The 23,573-nt window shown below is 41.6% G+C and overlaps 1 protein-coding gene across 1 annotated transcript in view; it reads right to left on the reverse strand.

Moving 5' to 3' along the window:
- Positions 1 to 2,929: 2,929 nt before the first annotated feature.
- The window catches only part of ITGA8 (integrin subunit alpha 8), a 172,565-nt gene continuing 151,921 nt past the window's right edge, over positions 2,930 to 23,573 (reverse strand). The window contains exons 29-30 of the mRNA XM_073334109.2: positions 7,915 to 8,037; positions 2,930 to 5,312 (exon numbers count right to left, since the gene is read on the reverse strand). Of these exons, the coding sequence (XP_073190210.2) occupies positions 5,226 to 5,312; positions 7,915 to 8,037 (210 nt within the window). The 3' untranslated portion in view covers positions 2,930 to 5,225. The remainder of the gene's footprint in view (positions 5,313 to 7,914; positions 8,038 to 23,573) is intronic.

Here is a 23,573-nt window from a genome sequence, read left to right on the forward strand (position 1 = left end):
CGGGCTGCTGTGTCTGCCGTGTCTAAAGAGGCTTGTAGGGCCATTTTGGAAATCAATTGGCCCTTGCTCAGAATTGATTTAAAGTCTGCTCTCCTATCCTCTGGAATGTAGGAGGCAAATTCAAAAAGTTTATTGTAGTTATCAAAGTCATAGCTGGCGAGGAGTGCAGAGTAGTTTGCAATCCTGAATTGAGGAGTGGAGGATGTGTAAACCTTGCGTCTGAAGACATCAAGGCATTTAATGTCCTTGTCTTGCGGGGTGGGCTGATATTGTGGCTGTTTCGTCCTTTGTGCGACTGCTTCCATGATGAGAGAGTTCACTTGTGGGCGAGAAAATAGGAAGTCAGTATCCTTAGCAGGAACATAGTATTTACGTTCGGCCTTCCTGCAGGTAGGTAATAAAGAAGCTGGAGTTTGCCAGAGAGTGTCAGCTGGTTCCAGGAGAGCTTCATTTATAGGGAGCGCAATCTTTGAGGGTGCAGAGGGTTGAAGGATTCTGAGGAGTTTGTGTTGTGTCTCCTGAACCTCTTCTAGGGGGATGTCTTGACTGAGTGCCACCCTCTTGAAAAACTCTTGAAATTGTTTACAGTCGTCCACATTCTGTGGAGGCGGCAAGGAGAGGGCTGTGTCTGGAGCAGATGGAGAATTAGGGGTCAGTGAGTCAGGATTTGATTCATAGTTCACGTTCTCAGGAGGGGGTTCAGGTACTCTAGAAGTGGACAGAACTGGAGATTGAGGCACAGAAGCAAATAGTGGTTTCGTGGAAGAGGTCTGAGGATGAGTGGTAGGAGGATGTGGCCAAGGGTATCACTGGGGCCAAGGCATAGGGTAGGAAAACCCAGATGCTGTCCACAGGGGGGCGAAGCAGGGAAACTGAGTGGCTGAGGACTGTAGCCTGAGGTGGAAGAGGGTCCAGCGGAGGAGAGGAAGGTGGGGAGAACTCCGCCTGCTGCTGTATATCGGGTTCGCTGTCAGTGAAGGTAGCCAGTTCAGGTGGTGAAAGCGGCTGTTCAAAGAGTGAGCCCTGTGTATCCAGGAGTGGAGAGTTAAGCTCAGGTGGCACTGATAGATCTCACTCAGTGAGGAACTGCTGCTCCTGCTCCCTGGGCTGCGCTGAGCCTGGATTGTGGTCTAGCGCATTAGCATTGGAAAGTGAAAGTGACAGCGGTGCCGCCAGTCTGTGAGAGGTGCCCTGCAGGGGGTCCGCTGCCGGTGCCGGCGCAGGAGGCAGGCTCGGTGCCGACGTTCTTCCCGGCAGCAGGGCAGAGCGGGTTTAACTTTCCCCGTCTCCGAAAGGGGTTGAACTTTCCATCAGACGTATTTTAAGCCGCAGGTCCCTGTCACACCGAACCCTTGACTTGAGGCTCGTACAGCGGAGGCACTTTGCAGGGATGTGGGTTTCTCCGAGGCAGTTCACACAATGTGCATGCCCATCGGACCGTGGCATGGAGTCCTGACGGGAAACACACTTTCTGAATCCTGAAGCCCCTGGCATTGTGAACTAGAAATGGCAGGGGAGAGTGTCTCTGCAGGAGCAAATAGTTTCTTGTTTTTGTTTTAAACTAAGTAACTAACTATGAACTACACTAAAGGAAGGGAAACAACTGGGATGTAACCAGTAACTATTTCTATATTCTTTGATACTTTTTTTCCTACAGAGACCAGAGAAGAGATGTAGCACTGCCCCGAGTCCCGTCCTCAGCCAGGGACGGTTGAGAAGGAACTGAGGGGGGTGCGGGACGCAGGCACTCAGGAAGATTCCAACGAGATGGGAGATACCAACTGAGCACCTGTGTCCCGACCAGGCACTGCTACCAAAAATCTCCGATCAATGGCGCTGGGACGCACCAACACCTAGAGTGGAGCACCCGCAGGGACAGCACTCAAAGAAGAACCAACTCGAGATTCAGAAAAAAGGTGTGCAATTTTCAGGAGATATTTAAAATTGGAAACTTGCGAAGTCTCTTAATGCATCATTTGGAGAGGACAGGAAAGTTTATAAAAGTGATCCACATAAATGTGACAAGAGCTTTTTTCTCATTAACATGTAGGCAGTTACAAGAAAATCATATTAGCTACAAACTTCTGACTCTTCACTCCCTCTGACCCCATCACTCTTTCCTGTGACTTCTAAATTCTTGGCAATTAGTGGGACTACATAGGCGTGCTGCAGTTTGAGGTCAACATCACTTATGCAGAGACTAGGCCACATTCATCAATTCATCTTTGGCTTGACTCCATTGAAATGAATAATCATGGATGGATTTGGCCAAGTATAATTGTATGGTACAGTAATTACATGAGGGAGTGACAGATTATGGCAATTGCCATTCCACTGTCCATATACAGGACTATGCTATTTTCCATGGGGACAAATGCTCTAAAGAGAAATTCCCTCCCCTACAATGAGCCCTAGAAGTTGCCCTCTCAAAGCTGTTTGCAATTTCCATCCAGTTATAACCACAAATATTGGGACTCAAAACTACAGTCCCTGACAGCCCAAAGCTTCTGACATTACTGGGTAGGAAGTTTAATCTACAAAGAAGCAGAAATATAAAACACAGCTTTTGATCAAAAGTAACCATTTGTCAGCTGATGTGCCTCTAATTTGTTTTCAGTGACATTATACAGCTGCAGCCAATGGATTCCAGCCAGGTCCAGCAATGAATGGAGTGGGTTTCCTTTGTTTAAATTTAGTATCTGAACATGTTTTGCCCATCATTAAAATTAAATGGAATTGCTCAAAATTGAACCATAGATGTTCAAACTCAAAAGGACTTATTAGGTCACCTAGTCCCTTTGTCTGGCCAAAGCAGGATTGAAAACACATTGGAATCCATACTAACAGAACCTTCTGGGTTTGTTCTAGTCCTTTTATTATTGTACTCAATCAGTATATTCAAAAGTTTAAAAAACAACCAAAAATGCCAGTGTAAACATGCTTCAGGTACATAGGTAATATAAAATATTGCACATATAAAAGTCATATGTTCAGTAATTCTTAATGATAATATTTCATCAGAGTAAAAGAGTCGTGCAGATGATGTGAATTTATTTGGCTGGCTGGACTTGTTTCAGAAACTACTACACACAATTCAATATTTACAAAAGATGAACTCACTGCATTTTCCTGTGTGCGTGTGTAATTCAATCTGAACTGTGGAGGATGCAGAGATGTATGAACCCTGCAGGGTGTGGTTTGCAAGGGTATTTGTGAAATGAATGCAGCAGTTTGTTTTGCAAGGGGTCAGCACAAATCAGCCTAGGGAGGGCTGCTGTCCTCAGTCTCAAGGGATTTTTGCGGCCCAGGAAGTGGTAAGGCACCTTCCTTACCTCCTCAGAAAACAAGAGATTGGGGGAACTCTCCTTTCCTTAAGCCTCAGGGGCAGATAATGTCCCATAACACTAGAAAACCCTCAAAGATTTCCTTGCAGACTGATGTGAGGCATTAAGATGGACCTTTAGTGCTCAGGTTTTCCAGCTACAGACTTGAGGTTTATGGGTCTGTCCATGAGCTGGCTGCCATAAGATAGTGGAATGTCCAACTGAAATATTTCCAGGTCCTTTGGAAGGTTCTTGGGATTGACAGTACTGACCTTGCCCGCTGGTTTCCCCTGCCCTGAAGACAGATGCCAGCAATCCAAAAAAGCCCAGGAAGTAGCAGGATGGATCAGAAGAGGCCACTGGCCGCCCTGAAGATAGGAATCCCAGGTGCTTGGGGGACAGGGAGACCGGCTAGGAAGAAGGAAGGAGAATGAGGAGTGTGTGTGTGTCAGAAAATGAATGTCCTCCTCCTAGATTTCACAAAACATAACAAATTTCAAACTCAGGACAAGCACAGGATGGTCCAAGGTTTTATGAAGATGGTTTGCACAGCTCTATAGCTGAATGAATCCAGCTTAAATAAAGGCCATTCACTGATGTTATAGAAAGAGTTACTGGTGAATTATGGATCTAGTCTTTTGGATCTTAGAAGCAGCAAAGAAACAAATGAACATTTTATTGCCTTTACAACAAAATGTCTTTCCTTCTGTAGGTCATCTCAGCCTTGGATGATCTGCATCCTACTTTTTATATAAATGCAAATTCAGTGCACCTTCTCTGCAAGACTCTTTGTAATATGAGATAACTATAGGATACTCAACCCAAAAACTTAACTTCCTGAAATATCTTAAACACATTAAAGATGTTGTTAGGTCTGTATTTTATAATTTCTTTTAAATCAATCAAATGTTGTCACCTATGACACAATAGTCATGAATTCAACAAAATATGCAGTAGCATTTTTAAGAGGATATTTTAATGAAATAAGTACCCAGGAATAGTGGTGAGAAATTCAGCCCTAGCAAAAAGGTGGGCAAAAATTCCCACAGACTTCAATTGATGTTGCACTAGTTTACACCAAGAATGGATTTGATTCACTGAATTCAGTGCTGTCATCTACAGGTTGAAAAGGGCACAACATATCTTTAAAATATTTTATTATATGCCCCTTCCAATACAATTATATTTAAATTCCCCTGCTCCCCAAATCACCCTTGTAGCCAAGAAAATTGTTCTGAATGTGCAGGTCACTTGTCTATTACATACAAGATAAGCAAATTATTTCCATGTTATGATTTACTTCTCTAAAACTGTGAATCTACGATTAGCTCTGATACTCATCCCAGAAAGGTGGAAAAATAAATAAATTGTGCCCCATGTATAAAGTCCTTTAGAGACTACCTTTCTGCTTCAGAAGTACTTTCACAGTACCAATATATTGCTTGTCTCCCTGAGCCACAATTTCATAAAAGTTCTTATCCTTAGGGAGGTGTCAAAAATATTCTGCATGATACAGTAGTGTTTGAAAGCTTTGTCCTGATCCATCTTCTAGATGATACAGCAATGCAGGCATTTCATCTTTGCAAGGTTTGGGTTATTCTGAAAGTGATTTAACACACCACATGTGTTCAAAAACATCTGTCAAAATCTAGAGCGACTGAAGTATGGTACAAAAACTCTTTGCACAGTGAAGGATTATGTTTTTAAGGCAGTGATAAGGCTGGTTTCTGCCCAGGATCATCATCATGTGGTGAATTTTCAGAAACGTTGCATAGATCAGATTACAACATCATGGCACTTGCAATTTCAAAGGAAGTCTGTTGGTAGAAGAAATCCTTCATTAATCTTTAGCACATTTCTAGGCTTGAACAGGACTCTGAATTGAACCTTCACTCTCCTTTTTTATGCATCAGTAGTCTTGTCATTTGTCAGTTGTTCCCTGTCAGCCATGTCGTCTTGAGGAGGTCTAGCTCTGTCAAAGAAGCCGCACTACAGAAAACAAGGCAACAGAGAAATCACAATAAGGCAGCCACATGACTGTTCTCCTGCAGCTCATGCTCCTTTCCTCTAACCTCCACCCCTCACCATGTTGAGCCTTAACTTAGGGGCTCTTCTTTGCTCCTAGCTGTCACATGGAGTCAACAGAACTAGTTGCATTAGTATGAACTACTCACTTGAATCAGGGTTGTGGAATTGGGCCCATTGTTTATAAGCTCTTGGGAGCAGTGACATTGCCCTTTATGTTGGTAATTACATATATAAACCCACTATATATTGGGAATTCCAGGAGATTTTAAGAATGCACTGAGGTGTAACAGAACCATTCTGCAAACTACTGAACACCCTCAACTCTTATCAAGTCAGTGGAAGTTGAAGGAGATTAGCATCTTGTGAGATCACCTTAAATGCCACCATTTTTTTTTGCTCTGTAGCTGCTATATATAAATAAAATATTAAATATATTGTAGTGAATTTAAGGTTCTACAGGAAAGGCATAAACAGCACGAAAGTAGTGACATAAAAAAGTCCCATCATATGATAAAATACACAATAAAAATGAACACAAAGGGGTGGCATTAGACATCTGACTGAGATAAGTTTAAATCATTGTAATAAATTCAAAAAAATGAACAATAGTAGTAATGTCTTTGCCTTCCTTCCATCATACACACACAGTTTGTTATCTTTTTCTCCAATTAAATGTATTTTTGTAGAGAAAAATTAAGAATTTTTTAAAATTAAGGGAAACATGCGCTACAGAGGAAAACATTAGAAATGCCGTGAACAGAGAAAAGCCATCCAGTCCATCATATGGTACCTGTCCTTTCAGAAGAAATAGTGCTTCTGTCCATGTAGGGTGCTGCACTATTATTATTTAATACACGTTGTGATAAAGTTCCACCTCTACCTTGGTGGGTCCTGCGCTTACTGGCAGATTTTGCTCACCACAGAGATTCACAGTAGCCCTCAGTTTGGCCACTTTCGTGGCTCAAATCTGCCATTCACTCAGATAACCTCAGCATTGGCCAGCATGGGAAAAAAAAAGTAAGAACAATCCCGCAGTCTCTGCTGATCCACCATGTGGGTCGGGGAACAGCCCAGAGACCTTCCCCTCCGGTGGAACCTCCTGTGTTGGATCAGGAGTTGGGAGGTTTGGGGGGAACCCAGGCCCGCCCTCTACCCCAGGTTCCAGCCCAGCGCCCTGTGAACTGCAGCTGTGTAGAGTGCCTTCTGGAACAGCTGCGTGACAGCTACAACTCCCCCCGTTACCTTATCCAGGGAAAAGGGACCGTACTTAACCTGGGGCTAATATATCTGCCTTCTATCACTCTCCTGTAGCCATCTGGCCTGATCCTGTCACAATATATACAATGTTCAAAGTAGGAAAAGTGCTTTACTCTTTGGGCAGGGATCTTGTCTCCCTATTGTTTTGAAAAGTGCTTTCCATTCTTTGAATGCAGTCCTGGCTTCACTGATGTCAACAGCAACCTTTTCATTGACTTCAATGGAGCCAGAATTTCACCCTTTGGTGCCAGAGAGATAATACAGCATTCTCAATGGACAATAGCATTTTGCATCCCAGGGTGCTATGTTGCAGTGATATATTCTTCTGAAAGACTGGCTAGATTATTAATTATTTTCTATTCATAACATTTGTTGTGAAGACAGTGGGAGTTTTAGGTGGACGAGGAAAGCTGGATTGGACCCCAGAGTGTAAACAAAAATCTATATTTAGTAAAGCTGCTTATGACAGTCACTATTAAAAGCCTGATTTGAATGTTGTCATCAACAGTAACTCTAATGACACAGTTTGTGTTTATCCCAATTCAGAAGTGGTTACAGTAAGGCACAATTACTGAAGGAATTTCAAATCAGTGAAATAAAGTGACAAAGGGATGAGCAGCTGGCCTTGAGTTGGGGGGCCATTTTACAGGGCTAGCTTAAAGATCGTTGAGAGATGACACTTTTTCCAAGGACTAAGTGATGGGTAGAAACGACTTCAACTTCTAGTGTTATAAGGGATGTTTCCAGGAACCCTGAAGAAGAAGATTGTCTTAAAACCTGTGAAATAAAAATCAACCAACTCACTGACTGTGAATCTGATAACTTGTAATTAAAAAAAAATCAGAGACAACCTGGTAATATTAAAAGAAATCTCCTTAAAAGTAATCTCCTCCCAAATTGGGTGAGGGATTGTATAATTATGTGCGAACAAAAATGGCAGTTCCTTAAGGATTCAAGGAAAATGAAACAAAAATGCTTTGTGAACCTAAACACTCCAGAAAGAAGATCATAAGTCTTCAGAATCAGAGCCAAACTCTGTAAAACCATTTATAACCAGACTTTCATAACAAAGAAGACTTTGAAAGCAATGTCCCTTCACAAAAGTCAGCAACATAAGCATGTCATCATATGCTACATCAAAGAAGACATAAGTCTATTGTTGCTTTTGCTCCAAACTCTTAAAGCTCACAGGTTCCAATTTGTCTCTCTTGCTCTCTCGCTCTTTTTTTTTTGGTTGGTTGGTCATCCTAAATCTTGTAAGTATCCTTCCAAGTTTCATTAAGTAAATAATAATAATACAACATACCTTCCACAAAGCTAAGGTCAAAATAGCCAGAACCAACAATCCAAGGAGTATTGCTAGTATTATAACCCATAAAGGGATTACAAAGGAGACATTTGGAGTAGCCCAGATGATAGATGTTCTTATCTGAAACGAAAAGACATGAGTTGTAAATGAATAATAATAAATGAAACCAGAAAATGAAACACAATGAAATTGCCAGATTAGAAACATATACTGCCCACAGTTCTTGTACATCAACTTTATTTGCTGCAACTTTATTCACAATAATCCTTAAAAATGGGATTTGCACAGACAAATATACCTCTTATATTAGACATAATATAAAATATTTTCACCCACTGAATATAGAATCACTCTGAAGCTCAACAAATAACAGTAACAGTAAATGCTTCGAAACCATACAAGGAACCAAACTCTGCTCTCAGTTACACCAGTGTAAAATCCAGAGTAATATCATTGTCTTAAATAGTCTGAACAATGGTGTAAACAAGAACCAATTTCAGCCTCAGTTCTCTACTGGAACTAAAATATGTACCATCTACATAATATGTTGTAATCTAAAATCTTTTGCTGACAAACCAATACAATTTTTTTTAATATTACCTTATGTTTCAGCTAAGCAGCCCAAGAGCTAAACTCCTCATATAGAACATGTCATCCATGTAATATAAGCATAATGCACAAAAATACCATTGTTTTTGAACTCTTAGTTACATTTTGAACTCTCACACTTGAAGGAAGCCTAGTATACATGTAAAATGACCATTTTAATGTATTGAGATGTAATCGGAAAGTATAGCAACAGCTCTCTCATTGTCTGTGGCTCTAGAAAGCAGCAGGTGTGGATAATATGTGAAGTATGAGGAGCTAAGGTCTTCCCACTGATTTTACAAAATCATCTAGATTCCAAACCTTCATTGTAACAAATGAAGCTAACAGCTCTTCTAGCTTTTTCTCCTCCCGTCTTCCCAATAAATTATCTCCTGGCTCTCTGCTCCATACCTCATATCCAGTTCATTCTACTCCCTCAGATACTGCTCAAAGCTCTCCTCATCAATCTCACTTGTTACTTTGTTTCTCTCAGATGTTTCTAAGTTGAAAGAGTTAGCTTGAGCTTTCCTTATCTCCTTACTCATAGGTTACATCCTCTGTCATCTTTCTCTAGCTTTTTTCTTTTACTTTGCACTAGGAAGTTTTCTTGGGTTTTCTGCTGGACCCATCTCACATACTCCTCTTCAGCCTAAGTAGAGTAAGTTTGTGGCAGATGGAACTCATCCTGCTCTTCATGATGGAATGCAACCACCAGGAAGTTTTCACAGCAAATTGATTATATGCCTTCTGAAGCTATCTTCTACTTTAACTGCTTGAGGTACTGCCAGGAAATCAGAGTCCTTACTTATTGAGTCTGCTGCTTACTGCTAGTTCCTCTGCCACATTCTAGGCTCAAATAATTTAGTCCAATATTGTATCCTTCTGGTGTCTGCCAAGATTTTTCTCACTCTCTCTCTTGGCCCTCGTCTTGACAGCTAAGTCTCTTTTTCATCAAATTCTTCCATGCAGACTCCCTTTTTCCCTTATCATTAAATAATAATTAACTCATCAGGATCTAGATTTAGCTGTTCTGGTGCTCCTCTCACTTACACCAGTGTAAAACAGAACCATCTCCACTGAAATCAACAGAGCTACACTAATGTAAAACTAGTGAAAGAGGAGAATCGGGTCCAACTTTTTCAGCCCTGCCAAAAATTCTCCATTTGCTAAGCTTTGACTATTAGCTAACTGGCCAATTATAACCAAATAGTTCTGAACTTACTAATTCACTTTAATGGAGTATTCAATTTGAAGATTGATGATGACCTCTTAGCCCTTAGAATGAGTCATTTTAGTGATTAAGATTCTAAGGACAGGTCTACACTACAGCCGGGATAGATGCTCTGAGATCGATTTACTGGTGGTCGATTTTGCGGGTCTACTAAAGACCCGCCAATTTGACTGCAAATCGCTCTCCAGTCAACCCCTGTACTCTACCCCCGACGAGAAGAGTAAGGTAAGTCGACAGGAGAGTTTCTCCCATCAACCCCTCGCAGTGTAGACCCCATGGTAACTCGACCTAAGGTACGTTGACTCCAGCTACATTATTCACGTAGCTGGAGTTGCGTAGTGTAGGTCGACTTATCGTAGTAGTGTAGACATAGCCCCTGTGATGGACAAGTGCCAAGTTAACTCCACTCCTTCTGTCTGTGTTTCTTGCTTTTTTTTTAAAAAACAGTATCTCCAACTTTCTTTGTGAACCTGATCTTTCTCTTTCTTTCTCCCTCCCTCCCTTGATCATGGCCTCCCTCTCTTTTTGTAAGCACCAGCAGACCCTTTCCCTGCTTCCAACTACCATCATTCCTAACTGCATAAGCCAGTCCTTTCCACATGTTCCATCTCTGTGCCTCTAGTTCCTGGTCTGAGGCAGCACTTGCAGAGTTAGCAGGCGGAGAGTGGTGGGAGGATTGGTATGGCCTAATAAGATACATCTGTCTACTCTTCTAGAATGCAGTCACTGTAGTATCTGAGTTCTGTTACCTGATTCAAAATCAAAGTGAGTAGGGTTATACTGAAAGAAGGACGAAAATCTATGTTCTGGATAACAGTCCTGACCTAACAAGGCTATAACACTTATCTTCCAGCTACAATGTATCCTGTGGGTTCCCCAGAAGACACTCAGAAACTGCCCAGTCCTTATGTTTAACACTAAGATTGGCCAGAGTCCCACTGATTAAATGCAACATTGTTAGACATATTGTCATTGATCTTGTAACGGAAACATTCAGCTACCATGCTTCTCCACTGCAGCTGGGAACACTTATTGAACCCTGATACTGCATTCATTTGTAAACGTGCTCCATAAGAATTTGCATGCAAATATGCAAAAAATCATATATTCTTTATCCAATAAAATTAAGTGAAATTTGTTTCCTTTCTCAAATAAACACCACAAAACTCCCACTACCCTCCAAACACTCCCTTTCCCCACATACCAGGGTAAAAGGAATAGATTCCACCACTGTAGTTTTTTTCACATCTTATAGGGCATTGCAGAATGTTGTAGGCTTTCTACACCACTTGGTTCAGCAGTAACAGTGGAGGCCTCCTAGTTTAATATATTAATAAATATTTTGAATGGCTTTTCTTGTGTCTCACAGCAATTCTGTATCCGGCATTAAAATGCAAGGGCATCAAGAATGAGAGCAAGGTCAGCTGCTCTGTCTGCAGTCACTGCACACAGAAAACTCTGTCATGGATAATAATGAATTGGTACAAAAGGCCTATCTGGCCAAAATAGTCATGAGAGTTGTAGAGATGAGTGGCTGCACAAAATCTGTAACAGAGCAAGGCACTGACTAACGGGGAGAAGAATTTCTCTCTGCTGCTTAAATATTATGGTGGGAACCCTGAGGTAAATCTTGTAGGCTCAGATTAAGTATTGAGCAAGGGATAAGAATGGATTAAAAACAAAAAACCCCTCACAGACAGCCCAAGAAGAGAGACTGATAAGATATATCTGAAACAAAGTGCTGTCTCTGTTGGAAAAGTTCTTGGTTCCCGATACTTCACGAGCAAGGAGTAATATTTCTATCTGAATATGATCAAAGACTATAGGCCTGTGGCCAACTTCACATACATCACTTCCACACTGGTGTAATTCATTTGACTTCTGTAGAATTGCTGTCATAAAGGGGTGCAGCACTGGGACCTAGTACTGGTGTTACTTGTCTGAGGCTGCTGGTGACAAGAAAGAAGCAGTAAAGCAAGACCTACAGGCACGTCAAGAAACCTTTGAAATTTGCAACCAGAAGCTGACCTAAGTAGCACCTTCTATCAGCCTGAATCTGATGGACTCAGAGAAAACTTATTTGCCTGCAATATTGTTGTGATAAAGCCATTGCTGATCTTAATATCTTGAACCAAATTCACACCTGGTGTAAGCAGTAATGCAGGGTACTTAAATGCAGTAGGCCCAGGAGTCAAAGAAATTGCACGAGGGATAATATTGACAATTGTAACAGGGCATTATAAAAAAAGACAACACACCTACAAGAAATTATCCAGTGATGTATGGGTGGGTAAAGAGCCAGTTGGTGACAGTTTCTTGACACTGCACATTTTAAACAAGAAAATAACTAGAGGGCTAGGCAAGTGGCCAGTAGACATTACAGCTAGCTGCTTTATTTTTTGTTTAAAGACCTTTGAATAAGTCATGACCATCTAATTGTGCACATAGGGCCTGATCTAAGTCCTACAGAAATCAATGGAAAGAATCCCATTGACTTCAACAGGCTTTGGATCAGGCTCAAAGCTTGCTTATGTAACTACAGCCTCCTCTCACTGTTACCTTATCCCCTCTCACCCACTCTTTCATTTGTTTGTTGCACTCATTTGTTGTACCATGTCCCAATTTAGATCATAAACACGTTAGGTTAGGTAATGTGTGTTATTATGGTTTTGGCGGAGCATCTTACACAATGGGGTACCATTCCTAATTGGGACTTCTGAGTGCTCCACTAATACAAATAATAACTAATGATGAATTGTGAACCAATTATCACCTTGCCAGTCTGAGTGGGAGCTGCAACCCTTTCCCTTACCCTTCATTGGTACCTTTTGTCTTTTAAGGTAGTAGGCAATTTGCCGCAAGGCTGTGCCATCCTCCTATCACCCTCTATAGAGCTTACAATTTATGTAACATCAATAAAAAGCCTTAATCCTGGGCAGGTGCAGAGTGTAACACTCACGAGGTTCAGAGTGTTGCATACATCAGGCAGTGCAGGGGAAGATGGTCTTTTATTAAGGAGAGCGCTGCTGCATGGTCACCAAATTATGCCAATCTTGTAGCAGGAGTAAGGCCAGAGAAGGGAATACACAGCTAAAGGCCTTATTTACACCTTTTTATCACACCTAAACCCACGTCTCCTCACCCATGCCCATTCTCCGCCAACCCCATGCACCTCTTTGTCTTGTGTTCTTGAAAGCAAAGCAGTGGTGGTGCGAGCTGTTTGTAATTTACTTCCTCTGAATGGGAAGGACTATGCTAATGCGTAACCCTAGCTGTGCCTACACAAAGCCTGCACTCACACTAGCCTTAGAACATAACAACCCTGTGTTCCCCGCTGCGCACTGCACAAGGCCTAATAATGCAGTCACTGATAGACAACTTGAGAATGCTGGCTCTGAACACCCACAGGAAGAGGCTGGCACAGGAGAAAGAACAAAACATCCTTCCAGTTTTTGTCTTCCTTATTCTAATATCTACACAGTGGACCATATGTCATGCACACTCTCCACCAACAGTTTTTACTTATGATTTTGATTTAGGACAGATTTGTGTTATTTCAACTTGGATATCTGCACTTCTCCATGTGGTTTCAGGTTTAGTGCTAGGGGAGCAGAGCCAGTTAACATTTTGAGGGGGTTTATCTGTTTTCATCTGAAGTTACAAGGATTTGGAATTTTTGTACAAGATTTACATGTTTGGCAGCAGAATTTTGATGCATTTTGGTTTTCCTACATGGCTAATGCTAATTTTTTCCCCTATGTTGAACAAAGCAAATGGCTTGTGCTTTCCTCTGTCATGATGAAGGGATTCACATCAGGGATGCAGCAGCAGGCCATAGTGATTTTCTGTCTGTTACATTGCTGCGGGAGCTGCTGAAGTGGAGAGCTGGAATCTGAGGGGAGCACACTTCTGTGTGTGTGTGTGTGTGTGTGTGTGTGTGGATTCACCCACCTGTGACAATGAGGACTGCCAGGAGCAAAAAGTAAAGTTGTGGTGCGGTAGGTGACAGTATAGCTCACAAGGAAGTGTGTGGGAGCCTATTAATTTCATTGGGTGATCTCTGGTTCTTGTGTTATGTGAAGGGGTAAATTACACCACTGATGATTTTATAGACCTCTATCATATCCCCCCTTAGTCATAGCTCTTCTAAACTGAATAGTCCCAGTCTTTGTAATCTCTCCTCGTGGAGAAGCTGTTCCATACCCCTCATCATTTACTTTGCCCTTCTCTGTAGCTTTTTCAATTCTAATATATCTTTTTTTGAGATGGGGCGACCAAAAATGTATGCCTGTTCAAGGTGTGGGAGTACCAGGGATTTATATAGCAGCGTTACGATATTTTCTGTCTTATTATCTATCCCCTTCCTAGTGGAAGCATTCTGTTCGCTTTTATGACTGCTGCTGCACATTGAGCAGATGTTTTCAGAGAACTATCCACAATGTGTAAACTATCCACTATTTTGAGTCATAACAATTAATTTAGACCCCATAATTTTGTATGTATAGTTGGGATTATTTTTTTCCAATGTGCATTACTTTTCATTTATCAACATTGAATTTCATCTGCTATTTTGTTGCCCAGACACCCAGTTTGGTGTGATTCCTTTGTCACTCTTCACAGTCAGCTTTGGACTTAATTATTTTCAGTAAGTTAGTATCATCTGCAAACTTTGTCACCTCACGGTTTACCCCCTTTTCCCAATCATTTATGATAATGTTGAACTCTACCAGTCCTAGTACAGATCCTTTGGGGACCCCACTATTTACCTCTCTTCATTGTGAAAACTGACTCTTTATTCCTACCCTTTGTTTTTTATCATTTAACTGGTTATTGATCTATGAGAGGACCTTCCCATTTACCCCATGACTGCTTACTTTGCTTAAAAGCTTTTAATCTAAGACCTTGCCAAAGGCTTTCTGAAAGTTGAAGTACAGTGGCACCCTCCTATCAAGTATACTAATTTTTAGGGTTGCAAAGTTTAAAGGGTAGAGTGATATTACAAATTTAAGCACATATTTCTCCCAGTGTGCATTAAAATAGCCACATAGAAATTAAGCAAACCATTTTCAGGTAAGTTCCTGTTTTTTCTGATAATGCATGCTGTTTAGGGATAATCTAGAAAACAACATTTAAAATAAAATGAAGAATTTAAATCCTTTCACATGTAGCTGTGTACTATACTATACTATACTATGCCTAGATAAGTTGTGGAATCTCCTTCACTGGAGGTTTTTAAAAAGAGACTTGATAGTCATCTGTCTTGGATAGTTGAAACACAACAAATCCTGTATCTTAGCAGAGGGTTAGACTAGATGACCCTTGCAGTCCCTTCTAATCCTATGGTTCTATGATTCTATATCAATTGGATCACCTTGTCCGTATACTTGGTGGCAACCTCAAAGAATACTAATAAATTTCCCTTTACAAAAGCCGTGTTGACTCTTCTCCCACATATCATGTTCATCTATGTCTGATAATTCAATTTTTTACTGAAGTTTCAACCAATTTGCCTGATACTGTATTTAGGCTTATGGCCTGTAATTGCCAGGATTGCCTCTGGAGACTTTTAAAAAAATCAAAGTTACATTAGCTATCCTCATATCTTCTGGTACAGAGGCTGATTTAAGCAACAGATTGCATAACATAGTTAGTAATTGTGCAATTTCATATTTGGAGTCCTTCAGAACTCTTAGGTGGATACCATCTGGTTTATTATGGTTTAATTTACCAATTTGTTCCAAAGCCTCATCTACTGACACCTCAATCTAGGACAGTTCTTTAGATTTTGTTACCTAAAAAGTATGGCTGTCATGTTGGAATCTCCCTGTCTTCCTCTGCAGTGAAGACAGATGCAAAGAATTAAATTTAGCTTCTTTGCAATGGACTTGTCTTGAGTGCTCCTTTAGCATCCTGATCATCCAGGAGTCCCACCGATTGGCAGGCTTTCTGCTTTGGATGTACTTTTAAATGTTTTTTGCTGTTAGATTTTGTCTTTTGCTAGTCTCTCTTCAAATTCTTTTTTGGCCTGCCTAATTATACTTTTACACATGACTTGCCAGAGTTTATGCACTTTTCTGTTTTCCTCCAGACAGGTCCAAACTATAGCCTAGAAAGTGCCTGTGTTCGGCTAGTTAATTCACAGATCATGGTCCTGTTGGAAATGCAGAAACTGCGTTTATCTTTGTGTCTTGTAAAGTGTTGAGCACTTCCAGCATTAAATAAATAACTAAGCAAATCATAGTGCCAAATAGGATGCTCATTGCAATGTTAACCTTTTATCTTTATTCCTTTTGGAAACAGTTTTATTATTAAAATGCCAGCTTATTCATAGCTATCTGATTTATCTGCTATTTTAAGAAACAGTAGCTTTAAGTTAGTTATTCTTGTAATGCCATTGCTACTTCAATAACATTACAGCCAATTAATCTGCTTTTCATCTAATCTTTAATCATTTTTCTTACAGGGGTTGATAGATCATAAATAACCTCTTTAATACTCCTACATTTTACCATCAAACATTTACAGTATAATGTTCTTGTATATTTTGAAAAAATGCCCAAAGCAATAAGTAAAAGTTCCCCTGAGCTTGGTATCATAATTAATATTGACATTTGTGTTTACATATTATAATGCCTTGTGTAAACAGACTTCTTAGTGATTACAAGGCTGTTTAAAATAAACATACCCAGTAGTTCATACTGTATAACACTGTTTAAAACAAAAGAGTAAAAAAAGTGTATTAAAACCAGCTTTGTTCACTGTAGAAAAATTGATCAAACAAACTATGCCAAAGTCATTCTGGGTAGATCCTATTATACTTTTAAGATAAGAAAAGTAATTTTATTTTTATCAAATACAAAACTTGATTTTGTATTTATCAAATACAAAATCAAGAGTCACATAACCAAAGTCAAGGAAGTTACCAGCTATACTAATCCCATACCTCAGTCTTTACTACAAAGAATTTCCTGTGCAAACATTACTGAAGGAATGCATAAAATCTTATTTACAATAATTATATCTAGACTAAAATGGCAATTTCCTCTTGAACGTTACAGCCTTCAGCAAGAAAGAACTTCCAGTTGTACAATATACAGGTCTGATTCAAAGCCCATTGAAGTCAATGGAAAGACTCCCCTTTACATTTTCGATTTAGGATCAGGCCCCATTACAGAGTGCTACTGAAGAGCAGGAGTAAACAGTTCCTAAGGGTCATCTGATCTATTTAGTTTTATTGTAATCGATTCACCATTCAGTTATGTTTCCAGCATCCTTCCTCTTTCCCGACCATGTACAAGATAAGCACCATATCCCATGACAAAAATACCATGCTCTAAATCCCTCAAAGACTCGTGTAAATGCTTAATTTTAACTTTATCAATATTCCCATTGAAGTTAACTGATTATTTACATACTTAAAATTAAATATGTACAAAAGTCTGCTGTATAAACTATAATCTCCACTCATTTCATCAGACCTTTTTCTAAATCAGCCAACAGTACTGTGTCATCTGCACAGAGAAATGTTATTCACCAATTTTGCATTCATCTTTATACTGTCTTCTGTTTCTTCAATTAATTTAATCAAATACTCTATAAATGTTGAATCAAGAAGGTGACGTTATACAACCTCGTCTGACTCCTCTCTTGATCTCCATTAGATTTAAATTTTCATCTCCCTTTATAATCGCCTTCTGATGCCAATATAATTATTTTAATACTTTTGTATCAATCAATTCTGACAGATTGTAATGTATTGAGCAAACTGTGGTCATATGCAAGGATCCTGGGAAAACATGCAGGATACCAATGTATGACTGAGCTGTATGGCAAGTAAGAAATTATTGCTACTTCGGAAGAATCATTGTAGGAAATGGAAAATTGGATATTGAAATCAGCACCAGAATAGCAAGAGCAAAAGGGTAAGTAATGGCTGCTATAACTCCACAAGGTCATGAGACCAGGCCATATGTCTCTGGATTCCATCTTGGGATGTCAGTGTTTTTCCACAAAATGAGTTTTGGAACATATGTTCCAGCCATATGCTAAAGCTACATAAGGCAGGCGGTGACATCATCCGTGATTCTTCACTCCCCACACAAGACGATGCCTGGAAACACCTGAGCAACAAAGACTGAACTGGGGAAAGTGCTGGACTCAGGCGAAAGGGATTCCTAGCCTCTGTATGAAAGATCTGGGGATTCCAAGTGTAAAGCAAGTGCAGCTTGTCCCTTAAGAATCTGTAAGCCTGCTTGTACCATCTCTCAGGGTGAGAATTTGGTAATTCTTATCCTATCTTTCTAGTATCTTAGGCTTAGTTTGCATATTTGTTTATTTTGTTTATTTGCTTTGATCAGTTTGCTATAACTTATAATCACTTAAAATCCATCTTTTGTAGTTAATAAACTTGTTTTTGCTTTATTTAAACCAGTGAGTTGCAGTGAAGTGTGTGGGAAATCGTAGCTCAAGGGGCAAAGGCTGTTGCATTTCCTTTCCACATTGAGGGGGAGGCGAACTGGTTAATAAATTCATACTGGTCAGGGTTTTGACCAGGGCAGGATGGTACAGCTCTCAGGTCTAGGCTGGGAAGCTGGTGGTTATTTTGGCTGTAGCCTCTCTATTTTTGGTTCACATGCAGTGGCTGGTCAGAAAGTCTTTATGTAACTGCAGCTTGGTGTGTCCCTACCCATGTGTATGCTGGTGGAAGTGTAGGACCGGGCGTGGGTCTGCTGCTTGTCACAGCAGCACAGTGAGAGAGGGAGCCCAGGCTGGTGGCTCAGAGGGCTCAGTGGTACTCCAGTGCCAGGTGGCACCCTGGGGGGAATCTGTCACACAAACCTCCAGTAAAGAGATTCCACATAAGTAGTAGTAGCATATTGGGGGTATGCTGTATTTATTACAATATATCTTACCTAAACTCCAAGCTTATGGAGGGTGCAAGTAATTTATGAAGTATAATCATGTTGCAAATTGATTTTAAAAAATGTTACAATCGTTATTCTGCCCCTTGCCCTGTCTCACAAAAAGACAAACTTCCAAATAAATCCTTGGATAGATACTTTCAAACCACAAGCACGGGTCTTTTACAGAAAGAGCAAAAAATATGAAGTATTGCTGAACTTCAAGAAAAATTCTTCTCACAAGTGAAACTTCAAAAGATCTTGTGCACATATCACATCAAGCTGTAGAGTTGGCAAACATCCACTGTGATAGTCAGATAGGAGAAGACATAAAAGCACTATAATTTTTCAACATTTTACAGTTGCCATAACAGGAATTGTGCGTAAATCATCTACACCAAATAACACGCATTCTACTGGAGTAAAAGAATAAAAAAGGCTTATCTGATCATTTAGTAGATCATCTGAGACTTGTTGAGAACAGCAGGCTATCACCTGTGGCAAAGCACTTCAGACCAGATGGATGCAGTATGATCAACAATGTTCTGTGCAACATGTGTTTCTATTATGGAACACGTTGCAGAAAACACAAATAACTTGAATTTATCATTCAGCTTGGAGCCTTTGAACCCCTCTGGATGAACACAGTATATTGAGCATCAAAACTTGCAGGGTGCAATCCTGGCCCTATTGACGTCAGTGGGAGTTTTGCCATTGACTTCAGTGAGGCCAGGATTTCACCCTCTGTTTCCAAGCCTAAACATAAAATAACTATACAACAAGCACCTGTTCAAAAAAGGAGTGATCCAAAGGAAGAAACATTCTAGAGCTTGAATCCCATACAATATATTTTGCTTGTGTAAATCTAAACCTATACCACTATATTGGTTTTATGGGCCAGAAAATATTCTGTTCCTTAGTAGGACTCATAGATAGACGGATTATAATTTGTTGGCTCAGGATTTAATTTTAGGTTTGAATTGATTGATCTTATATCTTTTGTAAAGAATGAGGACTGAGAATGATAAACCTCCTTAAATATGTAGAACAAAAAGGCTTCAGGTTTTGGACTACTATGGTGCACTCACATGTTATTTATTTATTTCATTTAGTACTGGCAAATGAGTTCTCCCTTGCATTCATTTAAAAAATAAAATTGAACACCTATATGAACAGACTCTTCTACTTTATTCCCAACATTTAGTTCTTTGGCAACAACAAAAATGTAAAACCCCACAGGGCCAGAAACTGGGACCACATCAGATTCTGGGTCATTGATGTCTCCACATCACCACAGGAGGCTTAGGCTGTATGCTGCCTGCCTCCTGATGCTTCACTCTTGTTTTGCCCTCTGGCCTGCCTCAGATTCTAACCTTCAGGCATCCAACTCGGCCTGACTCATGACTCCTTCTGCTCCTGACTCGTGACTCCCACTGGGTCTGACTGCTCACGCCCCACTCATGACAATTTGTTCAGACCAACCTTCACCCTGGCCCCCAAATCCATCCAACCCCCTCACAGATGATGGAGGCAGTGGGCTGCCTTCCAACCATCAGCTCCCTGAGGGCCCATGAGCTGCAGGACTAAGTCACCTGTCTGCAGGTGAGAACTTCACACTAAAGACCCACACTATGCAGTGTGCACTGGAAGCACAGAACCTTCTCACTGCTGCTGCTCACTTCTAATGGTTTGTGGCTGATGTTGAACAGAATGAGGTGGCCCACCTTTACCAGTTCTGCTGGGGGCTCAATGATGAGGTAAAAGACAAGCTAGTCTGTGTGGAACATCCCACCCACCTAGGTCTTGGGGCAGGTGCAGCAGATCCCCCCCAGAACTAGCAATGAAGGACACCAGGGCTGCTGCCAACTTTATGATGAAGCAGCCAATACCCTGCAGATCCCCTTCTGGTCAAAACCCACATCAGACCCGGTGGAGACTATTGATGGGTCACCCCATCATCGGGACCTGTGACTGGGGAGACCATCCCCTCAAAGGCCATAGTGGAAGGGCACCGAAAAATAATATGCTTTGATGTGATCTGCTCCCTGTTCTTCCCGATAATTCTGAGCATTTGTTGGTTGGAATGGCATGACCATGTATCTCCTGGCGGCAGAGGAGTATTAGCTTCTCCTCTGAATACTGTCAGAAAGTGTGCCTCCAATGAAACAATCTGCCCCAAGTGTCCCACACCTGGGGCCCCAGGATGAGAGGAGACCCTCAGAAGCAGAACGTACAGCAGGAGAGCTACTCCAGGCCAGAACCTCAGCCTCTCTGACAAGTACAGTGACTACCTGGATGTGTTTGAGAAGAAGAATGCAGACTCATTACCCCCACATAGAGACTATGACTGCCTGATAGACCTACAGCCCGGGGCCCTATGGATTGATATACTCCATATTTGAACCAGAGCTGGAGACACTATGTGGGTATATCCAAAAAAACCACACCAAGGGCTTCATTCAGAGATCTTGCTCTCCAGCAGGGGCACCAGTCCTATCTGTGAAGAAGAAAGATAGTCTACACAGAGGCATAGTGACCTATCGCACATTGAACCAAGTGACCATACATAACTGGTACCCTTTGCCCCTCATTATGGAATTGCTGGACTGCCTGCAACTGTCAGGATCTTCACAAAACTAGATCTTTGGGTGGCATACAATCTAGTGCATATAAAGCCTGGGGATAAACAGAAGACTACTTTTCGCACCCTATATGGGCACTTTGAGGACTTGATGATGCTGTTTGGCTTGATCAATGCCCCTGCAACATTTCAGTATTTCATAAATATCATATTCAGGGATCTCCTGGACTGATATGTAATTATCTATCTTGAAGATATACCGGTATTTTCTGAGAACCCGGAGCAGCACTACCACCATGTCTGGTCTGTGCTGGGGAGACCACGGAAACATCGGTCACGTGCCAAACTGGGAAATCCACCTTCAGCCAGGCCACCATTGAATTTTTGGGATACATCATCTCCCGGGAAGGAATCCATACAGATCCACAGAAGGTGGAAGCCATCCACAACTAGACAGCACACTCGGCCCTCTGGGAACTTCAGTGCTTCCTGGACTTTGCAAATGTTTATATAAGATTCATTGCTGACTTCTCTCAGTTAATAACTCCCCTGACTTCCCTCCTCCACAAAGCTCTGCAATTCGCTTGGCCACCCAAAGCCCAGCTTGTGTTTGATCAGCTAAAGGCTGCCTTGACCACAGCCTGATCCTGGCACACCCTGATCTGACTCATCCATTTATAGTGGAAGCAGATGTGTTCAATATGGCCCCTAAAGGGGGTACTCTCTCAGCAATTCGGGCCCCAGTCAGTTCTGCACCCTTGTGCATTCTATTCCCAGAAATGTATCCACACTGAGATGAACTATTAAATACTGGACAAGAAGCTGCTCACCATAAAAATGGAATTTTAAGAATGGTGGCACCACCTCAAGGATGCTCTATCATAGAACGGGAATACTACGGGGGAAGCAAAGAACTGACTTTCGAGGCCCCTATTTCCACAAGCCTGATACCCTTGGAGCCTCCGGCTAGGCCATGGTCTGCTATCAACCTACACTTTGTCATGGAACTCCCACCATCTGATGGTCACAGTGTGGTCTTAATGGTTTTGGACCGCCTGACCAAAATGGCCCACTTCATCTCCTGCAACCAGCTGCCTTCTGCCAAGACAACCGGCCAATTTCTACTGCACAATATGGGCTGACTCCATGGACTTCCAGACCACACAGTTTCTGACTGAGGCCCACAATTCAGCTCTTGCTTCTGGTGTGAAGCATTCAGGCTACTGGATGTCTGGATATCCACCTCCATCACATACCACCCACAAACAGATGAACAAACAACAGGTGAACCAAGTACTGGAGCAGTACTTGAGGTGCTTTGTAAATTACCATCAAGACAACTGGTCCAGCCATATGCAGAGTTTTCCTACAATAACACTGACCATGCCTCTATGGGTCAGAGCCCCTTCTTTGCTAATTACGGTTCCCCTCAACGTTACCAGTAGCCTCACCAAACCCTGCTGCCATTGAATGGCTCCGATAGATGCACCTGATTCAGGAAGAACTCAAAAATCACCTAGAAGAGGTATAGAAGGCCTACAAGGGGCATGCAGATCATTGGTGACAAAAAGCTCCAGTATTTATCGTAGGCCAAAAGGTGTGGCTCGCTGCCAAACACCTCCAGACCAGGACACCCTCCCACAAACTGGACCACCAGTTCCAGCAGATTAACTTGGTTACCTTCAAACTCCAGCTTCCTGTCTCTCAAAATGATGGAAAAACCTGCAGGTCTAGAACCTGGGATCATAGGGGTTTTTGACTGTTGATGCCTCCCCATCATCACAGGACACTTAGGCTGGGCTCCCGTAAGAGGATCCTGTGAGGCTGGGCTCGGTAGGAAATACCCAGCAGGACCTGAATGGCAGCTCCTTGTAGCCCACTGACTGGTTGGCACCAGTATTTAAGCCAGGAAGTCATGACAGGGAGCTGTCTGAGCAACAACACAGACTGCCTGCCTGGCTCTGCTTCAGACCCTGCTGTGAGTGACACCGGACTCCGGCTTCTGACCCTGCCTGCCTCCTGACACCAGACTCTGGGTTTGCCCTCTGGCCTGTCTCAGACTCTGACCTTCTGGTACCCAACTTGGCCTGATTCTCAACTCCTGCTCTGACCGCCCTTGCTCTGGTATTGACAAAAAATTTACACAAAAATTGAGTCCCAGAACTCCTTTCCCCAATAACCCAGGCTCACCTAAACCTCCCCCTCTCTAAAAGTAAGGGGGTGTGATTCCTAGACATCGAACTACCTTATTTTAAGGGGAAATGATGTAATTAGATATCACAAGCCTGCAATTATTTGAGGGTGGAAATCCAGAGGATGAGTGGAGGTCTTTCTGAAAATCAGGACATAAAAGAGT

This window comes from Lepidochelys kempii, chromosome 2, assembly GCF_965140285.1.
Source record: "Lepidochelys kempii isolate rLepKem1 chromosome 2, rLepKem1.hap1, whole genome shotgun sequence".
NCBI classification, from domain to species: domain Eukaryota; kingdom Metazoa; phylum Chordata; order Testudines; family Cheloniidae; genus Lepidochelys; species Lepidochelys kempii.